General features: G+C 61.5%; 1 protein-coding gene across 4 annotated transcripts; it reads left to right on the top strand.

Moving 5' to 3' along the window:
* The first annotated feature begins 5,954 nt into the window (after positions 1-5,954).
* Positions 5,955-13,838, top strand: LOC128802817 (kielin/chordin-like protein). 4 transcript variants are annotated; one of them, XM_053969390.1, is made up of 9 exons: positions 5,962-6,953; positions 7,035-7,601; positions 7,683-7,763; positions 7,845-8,271; positions 8,815-9,022; positions 9,878-10,164; positions 11,568-11,889; positions 12,698-12,757; positions 13,631-13,838. In XM_053969390.1, the coding sequence occupies exons 1-9, from the start codon at positions 5,962-5,964 to the stop codon at positions 13,807-13,809; spliced, it is 3,123 nt and encodes a 1,040-aa protein (XP_053825365.1). In that variant the 3' UTR covers positions 13,810-13,838. The 4 variants fall into 4 exon arrangements, with proteins under 4 accessions (XP_053825363.1, XP_053825365.1, XP_053825364.1 ...); XM_053969388.1 differs by having other exon boundaries at positions 5,955-5,981; positions 6,063-6,953; positions 7,035-8,271; XM_053969389.1 differs by having other exon boundaries at positions 7,683-8,271.
* The last annotated feature ends 398 nt before the right edge of the window (positions 13,839-14,236 follow it).

The following is a 14,236-nucleotide window of genomic DNA, read 5'->3' as shown; positions in this document are numbered from 1 at the left end:
TTCTTTTCCCCCATTATTTCCACCATTATTTTGGCCTTTATTTCCTCATTATTTCCCCATTATTTCCCCCATTATTTCTCCCATTTCCCCCATTATTTCCCCATTATTTTCCCCATTTTCCCCCCATTATTTCCCATTTTCCTGCATCATTTCCCCAATTTTCCCATTTCCCCCCATTATTTTCCATTTCCCCATTATTTTTTCCCATTTTCCCCCCATTTTCCCATTTCCCCCATTTCCCCCATTTTCCCCATTTTCCCCATTTCCCCCATTTTTCCCATTTCCCCCATTTTTCCCATTTCCCCCCATTTTCCCATTCCCCCCATTTTCCCCATTTTTCTCCCCATTTTCCCCATTTCCCCCCATTTCCCATTTCCCCCATTTCCCCATTTCCCCATTTTCCCCATTTTCCCCATTTCCCCCCATTTTCCCATTTTTCCCATTTTCCCCCATTTTCCCCATTTTCCCCATTTCCCCATTTTCCCATTTTCCCCATTTTTCCCCATTTTCCCCCCCGTTTTTCCCCAGGTGCCCTCCCCCGTTCCCAGCCCGGCTGCTCCGGCGTCACCTGCGGCCCTGGTGGCACCTGCCAGGTGACAGACCTGGGACCCAAATGTGTCCCCGTCCCTTCGTGTGACAACGTCCGGTGCCGGGAGGGGACGCGGTGCCAGGTGGCCCAAGGGTGGCCCAAATGTGTCCCCAACCCTTCGTGTGACAACGTCCGGTGTGGGGAGGGGACGCGGTGTGAGGTGGCCCAAGGGTGGCCCCGCTGTGTCCCCGTCCCCTCGTGTGACAACGTCCGATGTGGGGAGGGGACACGGTGCGAGGTGGCCCAAGGGTGGCCCAAATGTGTCCCCAACCCTTCGTGTGACAACGTCCGGTGCCGGGAGGGGACGCGGTGCGAGGTGGCCCAAGGGTGGCCCAAATGTGTCCCCAACCCTTCGTGTGACAACGTCCGGTGTGGGGAGGGGACACGGTGCGAGGTGGCCCAAGGGTGGCCCAAATGTGTCCCCAACCCCTCGTGTGACAATGTCCGGTGTGGGGAGGGGACGCGGTGTGAGGTGGCCCAAGGGTGGCCCAAATGTGTCCCCAACCCCTCATGTGACAACGTCCGGTGTGGGGAGGGGACACGGTGCGAGGTGGCCCAAGGGTGGCCCAAATGTGTCCCCAACCCTTCGTGTGACAATGTCCGGTGTGGGGAGGGGACACGGTGTGAGGTGGCCCAAGGGTGGCCCAAATGTGTCCCCGTCCCCTCATGTCCCCTGGCCGGCTGTCCCCGGTGCGAGATGGCCGACGGGTGGCCCGTCTGCGTCCGGCGTCACGGCCGGAGCGTTCCGTGTCCCCGATGTCCCCGAGGCACCGCGTGCGACGTCAGCCAGGGGTGGCCCCGCTGCGTCCCCACCAAGGTGTCCCCAAGGCCACCGGCCTGCGGCGACCTCCGCTGTCCCCAGGGCACCTCGTGCCAGGTGGTGGACGGTGACCCCCGGTGCGTCCACCAGCCACCGTCGTGTGACAGCGTCCGGTGTCCCCAGGGCTCCTCGTGCCACCTGCTCCGAGGGTGGCCGCGCTGTGTCCACACCAAGGTGTCCATCAAGAGTCCATCTTGTGCTGACCTCCACTGCCCCAAGGACACCTCGTGCCAGATGACCGATGGTCACCCTGAGTGTGTCCACACCAAGGTGTCCATCAAGAGTCCATCTTGTGCTGACCTCCACTGCCCCAAGGACACCTCGTGCCAGATGACCAATGGTCACCCTCAGTGTGTCCATGACCGGCCGTCGTGTGACAGCGTCCGGTGCCAGAAGGGCACCTCGTGCCAGATGACCGATGGGTGGCCGCGCTGTGTCCACACCAAGGTGTCCCCAAGGCCACTGTCCTGCAGTGACCTCCACTGCCCCAAGGACACCTCGTGCCAGATGACCAATGGTCAGCCCCGCTGTGTCCACACCAAGGTGTCCATCAAGAGTCCATCTTGTGCTGACCTCCACTGCCCCAAGGACACCTCGTGCCAGATGACCGATGGTCAGCCCCGCTGTGTCCATCACCCGCCGTCCTGCCACGACGTCCATTGTCCCAAGGACACCTCGTGCCGGATGACCGATGGTCACCCTGAGTGTGTCCACACCAAGGTGTCCATCAAGAGTCCATCTTGTGCTGACCTCCACTGTCCCAAGGACACCTCGTGCCAGATGACCGATGGTCACCCTCAGTGTGTCCATGACCGGCCATCGTGTGACAACGTCCGGTGCCAGAAGGGCACCTCGTGCCAGATGACCGATGGGTGGCCACGCTGTGTCCACACCAAGGTGTCCCCAAGGCCACTGTCCTGCAGTGACCTCCACTGCCCCAAGGACACCTCGTGCCAGATGACCGATGGTCAGCCCCGCTGTGTCCACACCAAGGTGTCCATCAAGAGTCCATCTTGTGCTGACCTCCACTGCCCCAAGGACACCTCATGCCGGATGACCGATGGTCAGCCCCGCTGTGTCCATCACCCGCCGACCTGCCAGGATGTCCAGTGTCCCAAGGACACCTCGTGCCACATGGTGGATGACCAACCCCGCTGTGTCCATCACCCGCCGTCCTGCCAGGACATCCGGTGTCCCAAGGGCTCCTCGTGTCACACGGTCAGTGGTCACCCTCAATGTGTCCACGACCGGCCATCCTGCCGTGATGTCCACTGCCAGAAGGACACCTCGTGTCACATGATCAACGGGTGGCCACGGTGCGTCCAGGCCAAGACGTCCATCAGGAGAGCGTCCTGCAGTGATGTCCAGTGTCCCAAGGACACCTCGTGTCACATGGTCAGTGGTCACCCTCAGTGTGTCCAGGCCAAGACGTCCATCAGGAGAGCGTCCTGCAGTGATGTCCAGTGTCCCAAGGACACCTCGTGCCACATGGTCAGTGGTCATCCCCAGTGTGTCCAGGCCAAGACGTCCATCAGGAGAGTGTCCTGCAGTGACCTCCACTGTCCCCAAGGAACCCAATGCAAGATGACCGCTGGGTGGCCGCAGTGTGTCCATCACCCACCATCGTGTCAGGATGTCCAGTGCTCCAAGGACACCTCGTGCCAGATGGTCAGAGGGTGGCCACGGTGTGTCCAGACCAAAATGACCATCAGGAGACCGTCCTGCAGTGACCTCCACTGTCCCCAGGACACCTCGTGTCACATGGTCAGTGGTCATCCCCAGTGTGTCCAGACCAAGACGTCCATCAGGAGACCGTCCTGCAGTGACCTCCACTGTCCCCAGGACACCACGTGTAAGATGACCGCTGGGTGGCCGCAGTGTGTCCACCACTCTCCCTCCTGCCGGGATGTCCAGTGCCAGATGGACAGCAGGTGTCTCATGATTGACGGGTGGCCTCGGTGTGTCCCAACGCAGACGTCCATCAGGAGAGCGTCCTGCCGTGACGTCCACTGTCCCCAAGGAACCAGGTGTAAATTGAGCCGCGGTCACCCTCAGTGTGTCCATCCCCCCCCGTCCTGTCAGGATGTCCAGTGCTCCAAGGACACCTCGTGTCACATGGTCAGTGGGTGGCCACGGTGTGTCCAGGCCAAGACGTCCATCAGGAGAGCGTCCTGCAGTGATGTCCAGTGCTCCAAGGGCACCACCTGTAAGATGACCGCTGGGTGGCCGCAGTGTGTCCATCAGCAACCATCTTGTAGTGATGTCCAGTGCCAGAAGGGCTCCCTGTGCCAGATGGTCAGTGGGTGGCCACGGTGTGTCCAGACCACGATGACCATCAGGAGACCGTCCTGCAGTGACCTCCACTGTCTACAGGGAATGACGTGTAAAATGACCAATGGGTGGCCGCAGTGTGTCCACCACTCTCCATCCTGCCGGGATGTCCAGTGCCAGAAGGGCTCCACGTGTCACATGGTCAGCGGGTGGCCACAGTGTGTCCCCACCCAGACGTCCATCAGGAGACCGTCCTGCAGTGACCTCCACTGTCCCCAAGGAACCCAATGCAAGATGACCGCTGGGTGGCCGCAGTGTGTCCATCACCCACCATCGTGTCAGGATGTCCAGTGCTCCAAGGACACCTCGTGTCACATGGTCAGTGGGTGGCCACGGTGTGTCCAGACCAAACTGACCGCAAGGACACTGACCTGCAGTGACCTCCACTGTCCCCAGGACACCTCGTGTCACATGGTCAGTGGTCACCCTCAGTGTGTCCAGACCAAGACGTCCATCAGGAGACCGTCCTGCAGTGACCTCCACTGTCCACAGGGAATGACGTGCAAAATGACCAATGGGTGGCCGCAGTGTGTCCATCAGCGACCATCTTGTCGCGATGTCCAGTGCCAGAAGGGCTCCACGTGTCACATGGTCAGTGGGTGGCCACGGTGTGTCCCCACCCAGACGTCCATCAGGAGACCGTCCTGCAGTGACCTCCACTGTCCCCAAGGAACCCAATGCAAGATGACCGCTGGGTGGCCGCAGTGTGTCCATCGGCGACCATCTTGTAGTGATGTCCAGTGCCAGAAGGGCTCCACGTGCCAGATGGTCAGTGGGTGGCCACGGTGCGTCCAGACCACGATGACCATCAGGAGACCGTCCTGCAGTGACCTCCACTGTCCCCAGGGCACCCGGTGTAAGATGACCGCTGGGTGGCCGCAGTGTGTCCATCAGCGACCATCTTGTCGCGATGTCCAGTGCCATAAGGGCTCCACATGTCACATGGTCAGTGGGTGGCCACGGTGTGTCCCCACCCAGACGTCCATCAGGAGACCGTCCTGCAGTGACCTCCACTGTCCCCAAGGAACCCAATGCAAGATGACCGCTGGGTGGCCGCAGTGTGTCCATCACCCACCATCGTGTCTCGATGTCCAGTGCCAGAAGGGCTCCACATGTCACATGGTCAGAGGGTGGCCACGGTGCGTCCAGACCACGATGACCATCAGGAGACCGTCCTGCAGTGATGTCCAGTGTCCCCAGGACACCTGGTGTCACATGGTCAGTGGTCATCCCCAGTGTGTCCAGACCCAGACGTCCATCAGGAGACCGTCCTGCCGTGATGTCCAGTGCTCCAAGGACACCTCCTGCAAGATGACCGCTGGGTGGCCGCAGTGTGTCCATGACCCCCCCTCCTGTCACGATGTCCAGTGCTCCAAGGACACCTCGTGCCAGATGGTCAGAGGGTGGCCACGGTGTGTCCAGACCAAACTGACCGCAAGGACACTGACCTGCAGTGACCTCCACTGTCCCCAGGACACCTCGTGTCACATGGTCAGTGGTCACCCTCAGTGTGTCCAGGCCAAGACGTCCATCAGGAGACCGTCCTGCAGTGACCTCCACTGTCCCCAAGGAACCCAATGCAAGATGACCGCTGGGTGGCCGCAGTGTGTCCATCACCCACCATCGTGTCAGGATGTCCAGTGCTCCAAGGACACCTCGTGCCAGATGGTCAGTGGGTGGCCACGGTGTGTCCAGACCACGATGACCATCAGGAGACCGTCCTGCAGTGACCTCCACTGTCCCCAGGGCACCCGGTGTAAGATGACCGCTGGGTGGCCGCAGTGTGTCCATCGGCGACCATCTTGTCACGATGTCCAGTGCCAGAAGGGCTCCCTGTGCCAGATGGTCAGAGGGTGGCCACGGTGCGTCCAGACCACGATGACCATCAGGAGACCGTCCTGCCGGGATGTCCAGTGTCCCAAGGACACCTGGTGTCACATGGTCAGTGGTCACCCCCAGTGTGTCCGGACCACGACGTCCATGGTGGGTCCCTCGTGCCGCGATGTCCGGTGCCCCAAGGCCGGCCGGTGCCAGGTGACCGCCGGGTGGCCGCAGTGCGTCCATCCCCTGCGGAGCGTCCGCGCTGTCCCCCGCCCTGTCCTGCGCCGACGTCACCTGCGAGCCCGGCGCCACCTGCCAGGTGCTGCAGGGCTGGCCCAGGTGTGTCCCCAAGGCGGCCTCGTGTGACGGCGTCCCATGTCCACCTGGGTCCACCTGTCAGATGGACGGAGCCACGCCCAGGTGTGTTCCCATCAAATTGACCTGCCAGGACCTCACCTGCCCACCTGGAACTACCTGTCAGATGGAGAAATCAACCCCCAGGTGTGTCCCCAAAGCTCCATCCTGCCAGGACCTCACCTGTCCACCTGGATCCACCTGTCAGATGGACGGAGCCACGCCCAGGTGTGTCCCCTTGGCACTGACCTGCCAGGACCTCACCTGCCCACCCGGATCCACCTGTAGAATGGACGGAGCCACGCCCAGGTGTGTCCCCATCAAATTGACCTGCCAGGACCTCACCTGTCCACCTGGGTCCACCTGCAGAATGGACGGAGCCACGCCCAGGTGTGTCCCCAGAGCTCCATCCTGCCAGGACCTCACCTGCCCACCTGGAGCTACCTGTCAGATGGACGGAACCACGCCCAGGTGTGTCCCCATCAAATTGACCTGCCAGGACCTCACCTGTCCACCTGGGTCCACCTGTAGAATGGACGGAGCCACGCCCAGGTGTGTCCCCATCAAATTGACCTGCCAGGACCTCACCTGCCCACCCGGACCCGCCTGTCAGATGGACGGAGCCACGCCCAGGTGTGTCCCCTTGGCACTGACCTGCCAGGACCTCACCTGCCCACCCGGATCCACCTGCAGAATGGACGGAGCCACGCCCAGGTGTGTCCCCAAAGCTCCATCCTGCCAGGACCTCACCTGCCCACCTGGGTCCACCTGTCAGATGGATGGAGCCACGCCCAGGTGTGTTCCTATCAAATTGACCTGCCAGGACCTCACCTGCCCACCTGGAACTACCTGTCAGATGGATGGAGCCATCCCCAGGTGTGTCCCCAAAGCTCCATCCTGCCAGGACCTCACCTGCCCACCTGGAGCTACCTGTAGAATGGACGGAGCCACGCCCAGGTGTGTCCCCAAAGCTCCATCCTGCCAGGACCTCACCTGCCCACCTGGGTCCACCTGTCAGATGGACGGAGCCACGCCCAGGTGTGTCCCCATCAAATTGGCCTGCCAGGACCTCACCTGCCCACCTGGAACTACCTGTCAGATGGAGAAATCAATCCCCAGGTGTGTCCCCAGAGCTCCATCCTGCCAGGACCTCACCTGCCCACCTGGAGCTACCTGTAGAATGGAGAAATCAACCCCCAGGTGTGTGCCCATCAAATTGACCTGCCAGGACCTCACCTGCCCACCTGGATCCACCTGTCAGATGGACGGAGCCACACCCAGGTGTGTCCCCTTGGCACTGACCTGCCAGGACCTCACCTGCCCACCCGGATCCACCTGTAGAATGGACGGAGCCACGCCCAGGTGTGTCCCCAAAGCTCCGTCCTGCCAGGACCTCACCTGTCCACCTGGGTCCACCTGTCAGATGGATGGAGCCACGCCCAGGTGTGTTCCTATCAAATTGACCTGCCAGGACCTCACCTGCCCACCTGGAACTACCTGTCAGATGGATGGAGCCATCCCCAGGTGTGTCCCCAAAGCTCCATCCTGCCAGGACCTCACCTGCCTACCTGGGTCCACCTGCAGAATGGATGGAGCCACGCCCAGGTGTGTCCCTGTGGCACTGACCTGCCAGGACCTCACCTGCCCACCTGGAACTACCTGTCAGATGGAGAAATCAACCCCCAGGTGTGTCCCCAAAGCTCCATCCTGCCAGGACCTCACCTGCCCACCTGGATCCACCTGTCAGATGGACGGAACCACGCCCAGGTGTGTCCCCATCAAATTGACCTGCCAGGACCTCACCTGTCCACCTGGGTCCACCTGCAGAATGGACGGAGCCACGCCCAGGTGTGTCCCCATCAAATTGACCTGCCAGGACCTCACCTGCCCACCTGGAGCTACCTGTCAGATGGAGAAATCAATCCCCAGGTGTGTCCCCAAAGCTCCATCCTGCCAGGACCTCACCTGTCCACCTGGATCCACCTGTAGAATGGACGGAGCAACACCCAGGTGTGTCCCCGTGGCACTGACCTGCCAGGACCTCACCTGCCCACCCGGATCCACCTGCCAGGCCCCGCCCTGCCCACCTGGCCTCACCTGCCTCCCCACCTGCGCGCCGGCCCCGCCCCTCGTGTGCCACGTCCTGAGCCGGCGCCGCTTCCGCGCCTTCGACGGCCGCACCTGGCGGCTGCCGCTCACCTGTCCCCTGGTGGCCACCTGCGCGGGCTCACCTGCGCTGCAGGTGTGGCTCTCCGGCCAGGTGGGCTCCGGCCCCGGGGCCACCTTCGGGCGAGTGACGGTGGCCGCAGACGGGTTCCAGGTGGAGCTGCGGCACGGCGAGGGGACCGCGGCCAGGGTGAGTGCGGCACCTGGCCCAGGTGTGACACCTGCCCACAGGTGTGTGCCTGTCCCCGTCCCTGCTGTGTCCCTGTCCCAGGTGTGACACCTGCCCACAGGTGTGTGCCTGTCCCCGTCCCAGATGTCTCACCTGTCCCAGGAGTGTCCCAGGTGTGTCTCACCTGTCCGAGGTGTGTTTCACCTGTCCCAGGTGTGTCTCACCTATCCTAGTTGTGTCCCAGGTGTGTCTCACCTGTCTCAGGTTTCTCACCTGTCCCAGGTGTGTCTCACCTGTCCTAGATGTGTCTCACCTGTCCTAGGTGTGTCCCATGTGTGTCTCACCTGTCCCAGGTGTGTCTCACCTGTCCTAGTTGTGTCTCAGGTGTGTCTCACCTGTCTCAGGTTTCTCACCAGTCCCAGGTGTGTCTCACCTGTCCCAGGTGTGTCTCACCTGTCCTAGGTGTGTCTCAGGTGTGTCTCACCTGTCCCAGGTGTGTCTCAGGCGTGTCTCACCTGTCCCAGGTGTGTCTCACCTGACCAGGCGTGTCTCACCTGTCCGCAGGTGTCCGGCCGCCGCGTGCGCCTCCCGGTGTCGCTGGCCGGGGGCCGGGTGCAGGTGCGGCGCCGGGGGGGGCAGCGCCAGGTGCTGCTCACCTGGGCGGGGCTGCAGGTGAGCCTGGCAGGTGACGGCGCCGTCAGCGTGACGGGAACGGCGGCGGCCGCCGGGGGGCTCTGCGGGGCCTGCGCCGGGCAGCGCACCTGTGCCGCAGGTGAGGGGCTGGGGGGGGACAGGTGAGGGGCTGGGGGCACCTGTGCCGCAGGTGAGGGGCTGGGGGGGGACAGGTGAGGGGCTGGGGGCACCTGTGCCGCAGGTGAGGGGCTGGGGGGGGACAGGTGAGGGGCTGGGGGCACCTGTGCCGCAGGTGAGGGAATGGGGGAGGCAGCTGGGAAGGCTCAGGTGTGTCCCAGGTGTGGGTAGGAGGGTCCAGGTGTCCCCAGGTGTGTCCCGGGTGTATCCCCAGGTGTGTCCCACATGTCCCCAGGTGCCCCCAGGTGTGCCCAGGTGTGTCCCACATGTCCCCAGGTGTGTCCCAGGTGTGCCCAGGTGTGTCCCACATGTCCCCAAGTGTCCCCAGGTGTGTCACGAGTGTCCCCAGGTGTGTCCCACGTGTCCCCAGGTGCCCCCAGGTGTGCGCAGGTGTGTCACAGGTGTGCCCAGGTGTGTCCCACATGTCCCCAGGTGTGTCACAGGTGTGTCCAGGTGTGTCCCACATGTCCCCAGGTGTCCCCAGGTGCCCCCAGGTGTCCCCAGGTGCCCCCAGGTGTGTCACAGGTGTGCCCAGGTGTGTCCCAGGTGTCCCCAGGTGTGTCCCGAGTGTCCCCAGGTGTGTCCCACGTGTCCCCAGGTGTGCCCAGGTGTGCCCAGGTGTGTCCCACATGTCCCCAGGTGCCCCCAGGTGTTCCCAGGTGTGTCCCACATGTCCCCAAGTGTCCCCAGGTGTGTCACAGGTGTGCCCAGGTGTGCCCCCCCACCTGTGGGGGAGGGTCCCGGACACTCCCCTCCCCCCCCATATCCGTGTCCGGGCCCCTCCCCCAACCCCTCCCCCCTCTCTCTCTCTCCTCAGCCCCTCCCCCCTCGGCCCCTCCCCCTCCGCCCCGCCCCTCCCCCGCTACCTGCCGGCTCCAGGTGAGGCCGCGGCGCTTCCGGACCTTCGACGGCGCGCGGGGGGCGTGGGGGAGGGGCTGCCCCGCCCCCCTCCTGCTGGCCCGCACCTGCGCCCCGCCCCCTGCCCGCGGAGCCCCGCCCCCGGCCCGCGAGGCCCCGCCCCCGCTGGAGGTGGCGCTGGGGGGCGGGGCCGTGACGGTGACGCTGGCGGGCAGCAGGTGGCACCTGGAGAGGGGGCGTGTCCAGGTGAGCCCGGGGGAGGGGCCGGGAGGGGAGGGGGGCAGGAGGAGGAGGAGGAGGAGGAGGGGATGAAGGAGATGGAGATGAGGATGATGAGGATGATGAGGATGATGAGGATGGTGGATGAAGGATGGATGAAGGATGGATGGCAAAGGTTGGGTGAAGGATGATGATGACGATGATGATGGCGGACATGATGATGATGGATGGAGAAGGCTGGATGATGGATGATGAGGATGATGATGAAGAATGGCAATGATGATGGATGAAGGATGGATGAAGATTGGATGAAGGATGATGATGATGGATGGAGAAGATTGGATAAACGACGATGATGATGATGATGATGATGATGATGATGATGAAGAATGGCAATGACGATGGATGAAGGATGGATGGAGAAGGTTGGATGAAGGACGATGATGACGTTGGATGAACGATGGAGATGATGGATGGAGAAGGTTGGATGAAGGATGATGAGGATGGAGATGATGATGATGGATGAAGGATAGATGAAGAAGGTTGGATGAAGGACAGTGTTGATGATGGAGCTGATGATGATGATGGAGCTGATGATGATGATGGATGGAGAAGGTTGGATGAAGGACAATGATGATGACGATGATGAACGATGGTGACGATGGATGGAGAAGATTGGATAAAGGATGATGATGATGGAGATGATGACGATGGATGAAGGATGGATGAAGAAGGTTGGATGAAGGATGATGATGATGATGATGATGATAATGGCAATGATGATGGATGAAGGTTGGATGGAGAAGGTTGGATGATGATGATGTTGGAGATGATGATGGATGAAGGATGATGATGATGATGGACACGATGACAATGGATGAAGGATGGATGAAGAAGGTTGGATGAAGGACGGTGATGATGACGATGGATGAACGATGGAGATGATGGATGAAGGATGGATGAAGAAGGTTGGATGAAGGATGATGATGATGGAGATGATGGATGAAGGATGGATGAAGAAGGTTGGATGAAGGACGATGATGGTGGTGATGGATGAAGGATGGATGGAGAAGGTTGGATGAAGGATGATGATGATGGACACGATGACAATGGATGAAGGATGGATGAAGAAGGTTGGATGAAGGACGGTGATGATGACGATGGATGAAGGATGGATGAAGAAGGTTGGATGAAGGACAGTGTTGATGATGGAGCTGATGATGATGATGGATGAAGAAGGTTGGATGAAGGACGATGATGGTGGTGATGGTGGTGATGGATGAAGGATGGATGGAGAAGGCTGGATGAACGATGATGATGGTGGTGATGGATGAAGGATGGATGAAGAAGGTTGGACGATGATGATGATGATGATGATGATGATGATGGAGATGACGATGACGACGACGATGCCGCCGCCCCTCCCCCAGCTGGACGGCGCCGCGCTCCCGCTGCCCTTCTGCCTCCCGGACGGCTCCGTCTGCGTCGGCCCCGCCCCCGGCCACGCCCTGCTCCTGCTGACCCCCGACCTGCGCGTGGCCACCGGCCCCGGCGACGTCCTGGAGGTCACCGTGTCCCCCCGGCTCCGCAACCGCACCTGCGGCCTCTGCGGCGACTTCGACGGCGACGCCGGCAACGACCTCGGGAGTGACCACGAGGACCTCGGGAGTGACCGCGAGGACACCGGGAGTGACCACGAGGACACCGGGAGTGACCACGGGGACATCGGGAGGTGTCCCCAGGGCCGCTGCCGTGAGTGGGACACGGGACAGGGACGTGGGGTGGGGGCGGCGGGGCCTTCACGGGTCCTTGCAGGACCTCGACGTGTCCCTCGTGACCTTCTCGTGTCCACCCCTGACCTCTGTGTCCATCCAGTGTCCACCCCTGACCTCTGCGTCCATCCAGTGTCCACCCCTGACCTCTGCGTCCATCCGTGACCTCTCCACGTGTCCGTGACCTTCTCCATGACCATTATGGGTCCATCCAGAGCTTCTCCATCCTTGACCTCCGCGTCCACCCCAGTGTCCAGCCATGACCTTCTCGTGTCCATCCTTGTGTCCATCCATGACCTTCTCGTGTCCATCCTCGTGTCCATCCATGACCTTCTCGTGTCCATCCTTGTGTCCACCCATGACCTGCTTGTGTCCATCCTTGTGTCCACCCCTGGTCCATTTGTGACCTTCTCATGTCCACCCATGACCTGTGTCCACCCCAGTGTCCATCCTTGACCTCTGCGTCCACCCCAGTGTCCATCCATGACCTTCTCATGTCCATCCTCGTGTCCATCCATGACCTTCTCGTGTCCATCCTTGTGTCCACCCATGACCTGTGTCCATCCCAGTGTCCATCCTTGACCTTTGTGTCCATCCCTGTGTCCACCCTTGTGTCCACCCCGACCTTTGTGTCCACCCCTGATCTTTGTGTCCATCCATGACCTGTGTCCATCCCCATGCCCACCCTCGACCTTGTGTCCACCCCTGACCTTTGTGTCCATCCCCGTGTCCACCCCTGACCGGTGACCCTGCGGTGACCCCGCGGTGACGCCGGTGTCCCCCCGCAGCGTCCAGGTGTGCCCCGGCCGCCGGTGCCGCCCCCCGGCCCCGCCGCGACCTGCACACAGGTGAGGGGACGCGGGAGGAAGGTGATGATGATGATGGTGGCAGTGGTGGGATGAAGATGGTGATGATGATGGTGGTGGGATGAAGATGGTGATGATGGTGGTGGGATGATGATGATGGTGGTGGGGTGATGATGATGATGGTGGGATGATGATGATGGTGGTGGGATGAAGATGGTGGTGGTGGTGGGATGAAGATGACGATGATGATGGTGGCAGTGGTAGGACAATAACAAAGATGATGATGACGTTGGTGGTGGGATGAAGATGACGATGATGACGGTGTTGGTGGTGGGATGACGATGACGAAGAAGATGGTGGTGGTGGTGTGTGGGATGAAGATGACGATGACAACGATGATGATGGTGGTGGTGGGATGAAGATGATGGTGGTGGTGGGATGAAGATGACGTTGACGATGACAATGGTGTTGGTGACGGGATGAAGATGACGATGACAATGGTGTTGGTGATGGGACGAAGATGATGGTGGTGATGGGACGAAGATGACGATGACGATGATGATGGTGGTGGTGATGGGACGAAGATGATGGTGGTGGTGGGATGAAGATGATGATGGTGGTGACGGGATGAAGATGACGATGGTGGTGGTGGGACGACGATGGTGGGATGAAGATGAAGATGATGATGGCGGTGGTGGTGGGACGAAGACGACGACGATGATGATGATGGTGGTGGTGATGGGATGAAGATGATGGTGGTGGTGGGATGAAGATGATGATGGCGGTGGTGGGACAAAGATGATGATGGTGGTGGTGGGATGACGATGACGATGGCGTTGGTGGTGGGACGAAGACGACGACGACCGCGACGATGGCGGCCACAGAGTGACCCCCCCCGTGTCCCCCCCCCCACAGGTCGCCTGCTGCAACCACTGGGAGCACTGGGAGGAGCCCTGGGAGCCCCACTGGGAGCACTGGGAGGAGCCCTGGGGGGGCCACTGGGAGCACTGGGGGGGCCACTGGGAGCACTGGGAGCCCCGGTGGCCCCCGGGGCCATCCTGGGGCCGCTGCCGGGGCTGCCCTTGGGGCCATAAACTGGGCCGGGCCGGGCTGGGGACAATAAAGCCACTGGTGTCACCTGGGGGGTCACTGGTGTCACCTGGGGGGTCACTGGTGTCACCTGGGGGGTCACTGGGAGGGACTGGGAGGGACTGGGAGGGACTGGGAGGGAACTGGGATGGACTGGGATGGACTGGGAGGGACTGGGAGGGAACTGGGAGGGACTGGGATGGAACTGGGATGAACTGGGAGGGAACTGGGAGGGACTGGGAGGGAACTGGGAGGGACTGGGAGGGACTGGGAGGGGATTGGGAGGGACTGGGAGGGAACTGGGAGGGGTCCCAGGTGTGGGACGGACACCAGGTGTGCCCATAGACCCCCACAGGGGGGATTTTCGGGGGTCCCAGGTGACACTGGGGGGTCCCAGGTGACATTTGGGGGGTCCCAGGTGACATTTGGGGG

This window comes from Vidua macroura, unplaced genomic scaffold (assembly GCF_024509145.1).
Source record: "Vidua macroura isolate BioBank_ID:100142 unplaced genomic scaffold, ASM2450914v1 whyUn_scaffold_191, whole genome shotgun sequence".
In the NCBI taxonomy this organism is placed as follows: Eukaryota; Metazoa; Chordata; class Aves; order Passeriformes; family Viduidae; genus Vidua; species Vidua macroura.
This window is presented reverse-complemented; position numbering and strand designations above follow the sequence as displayed.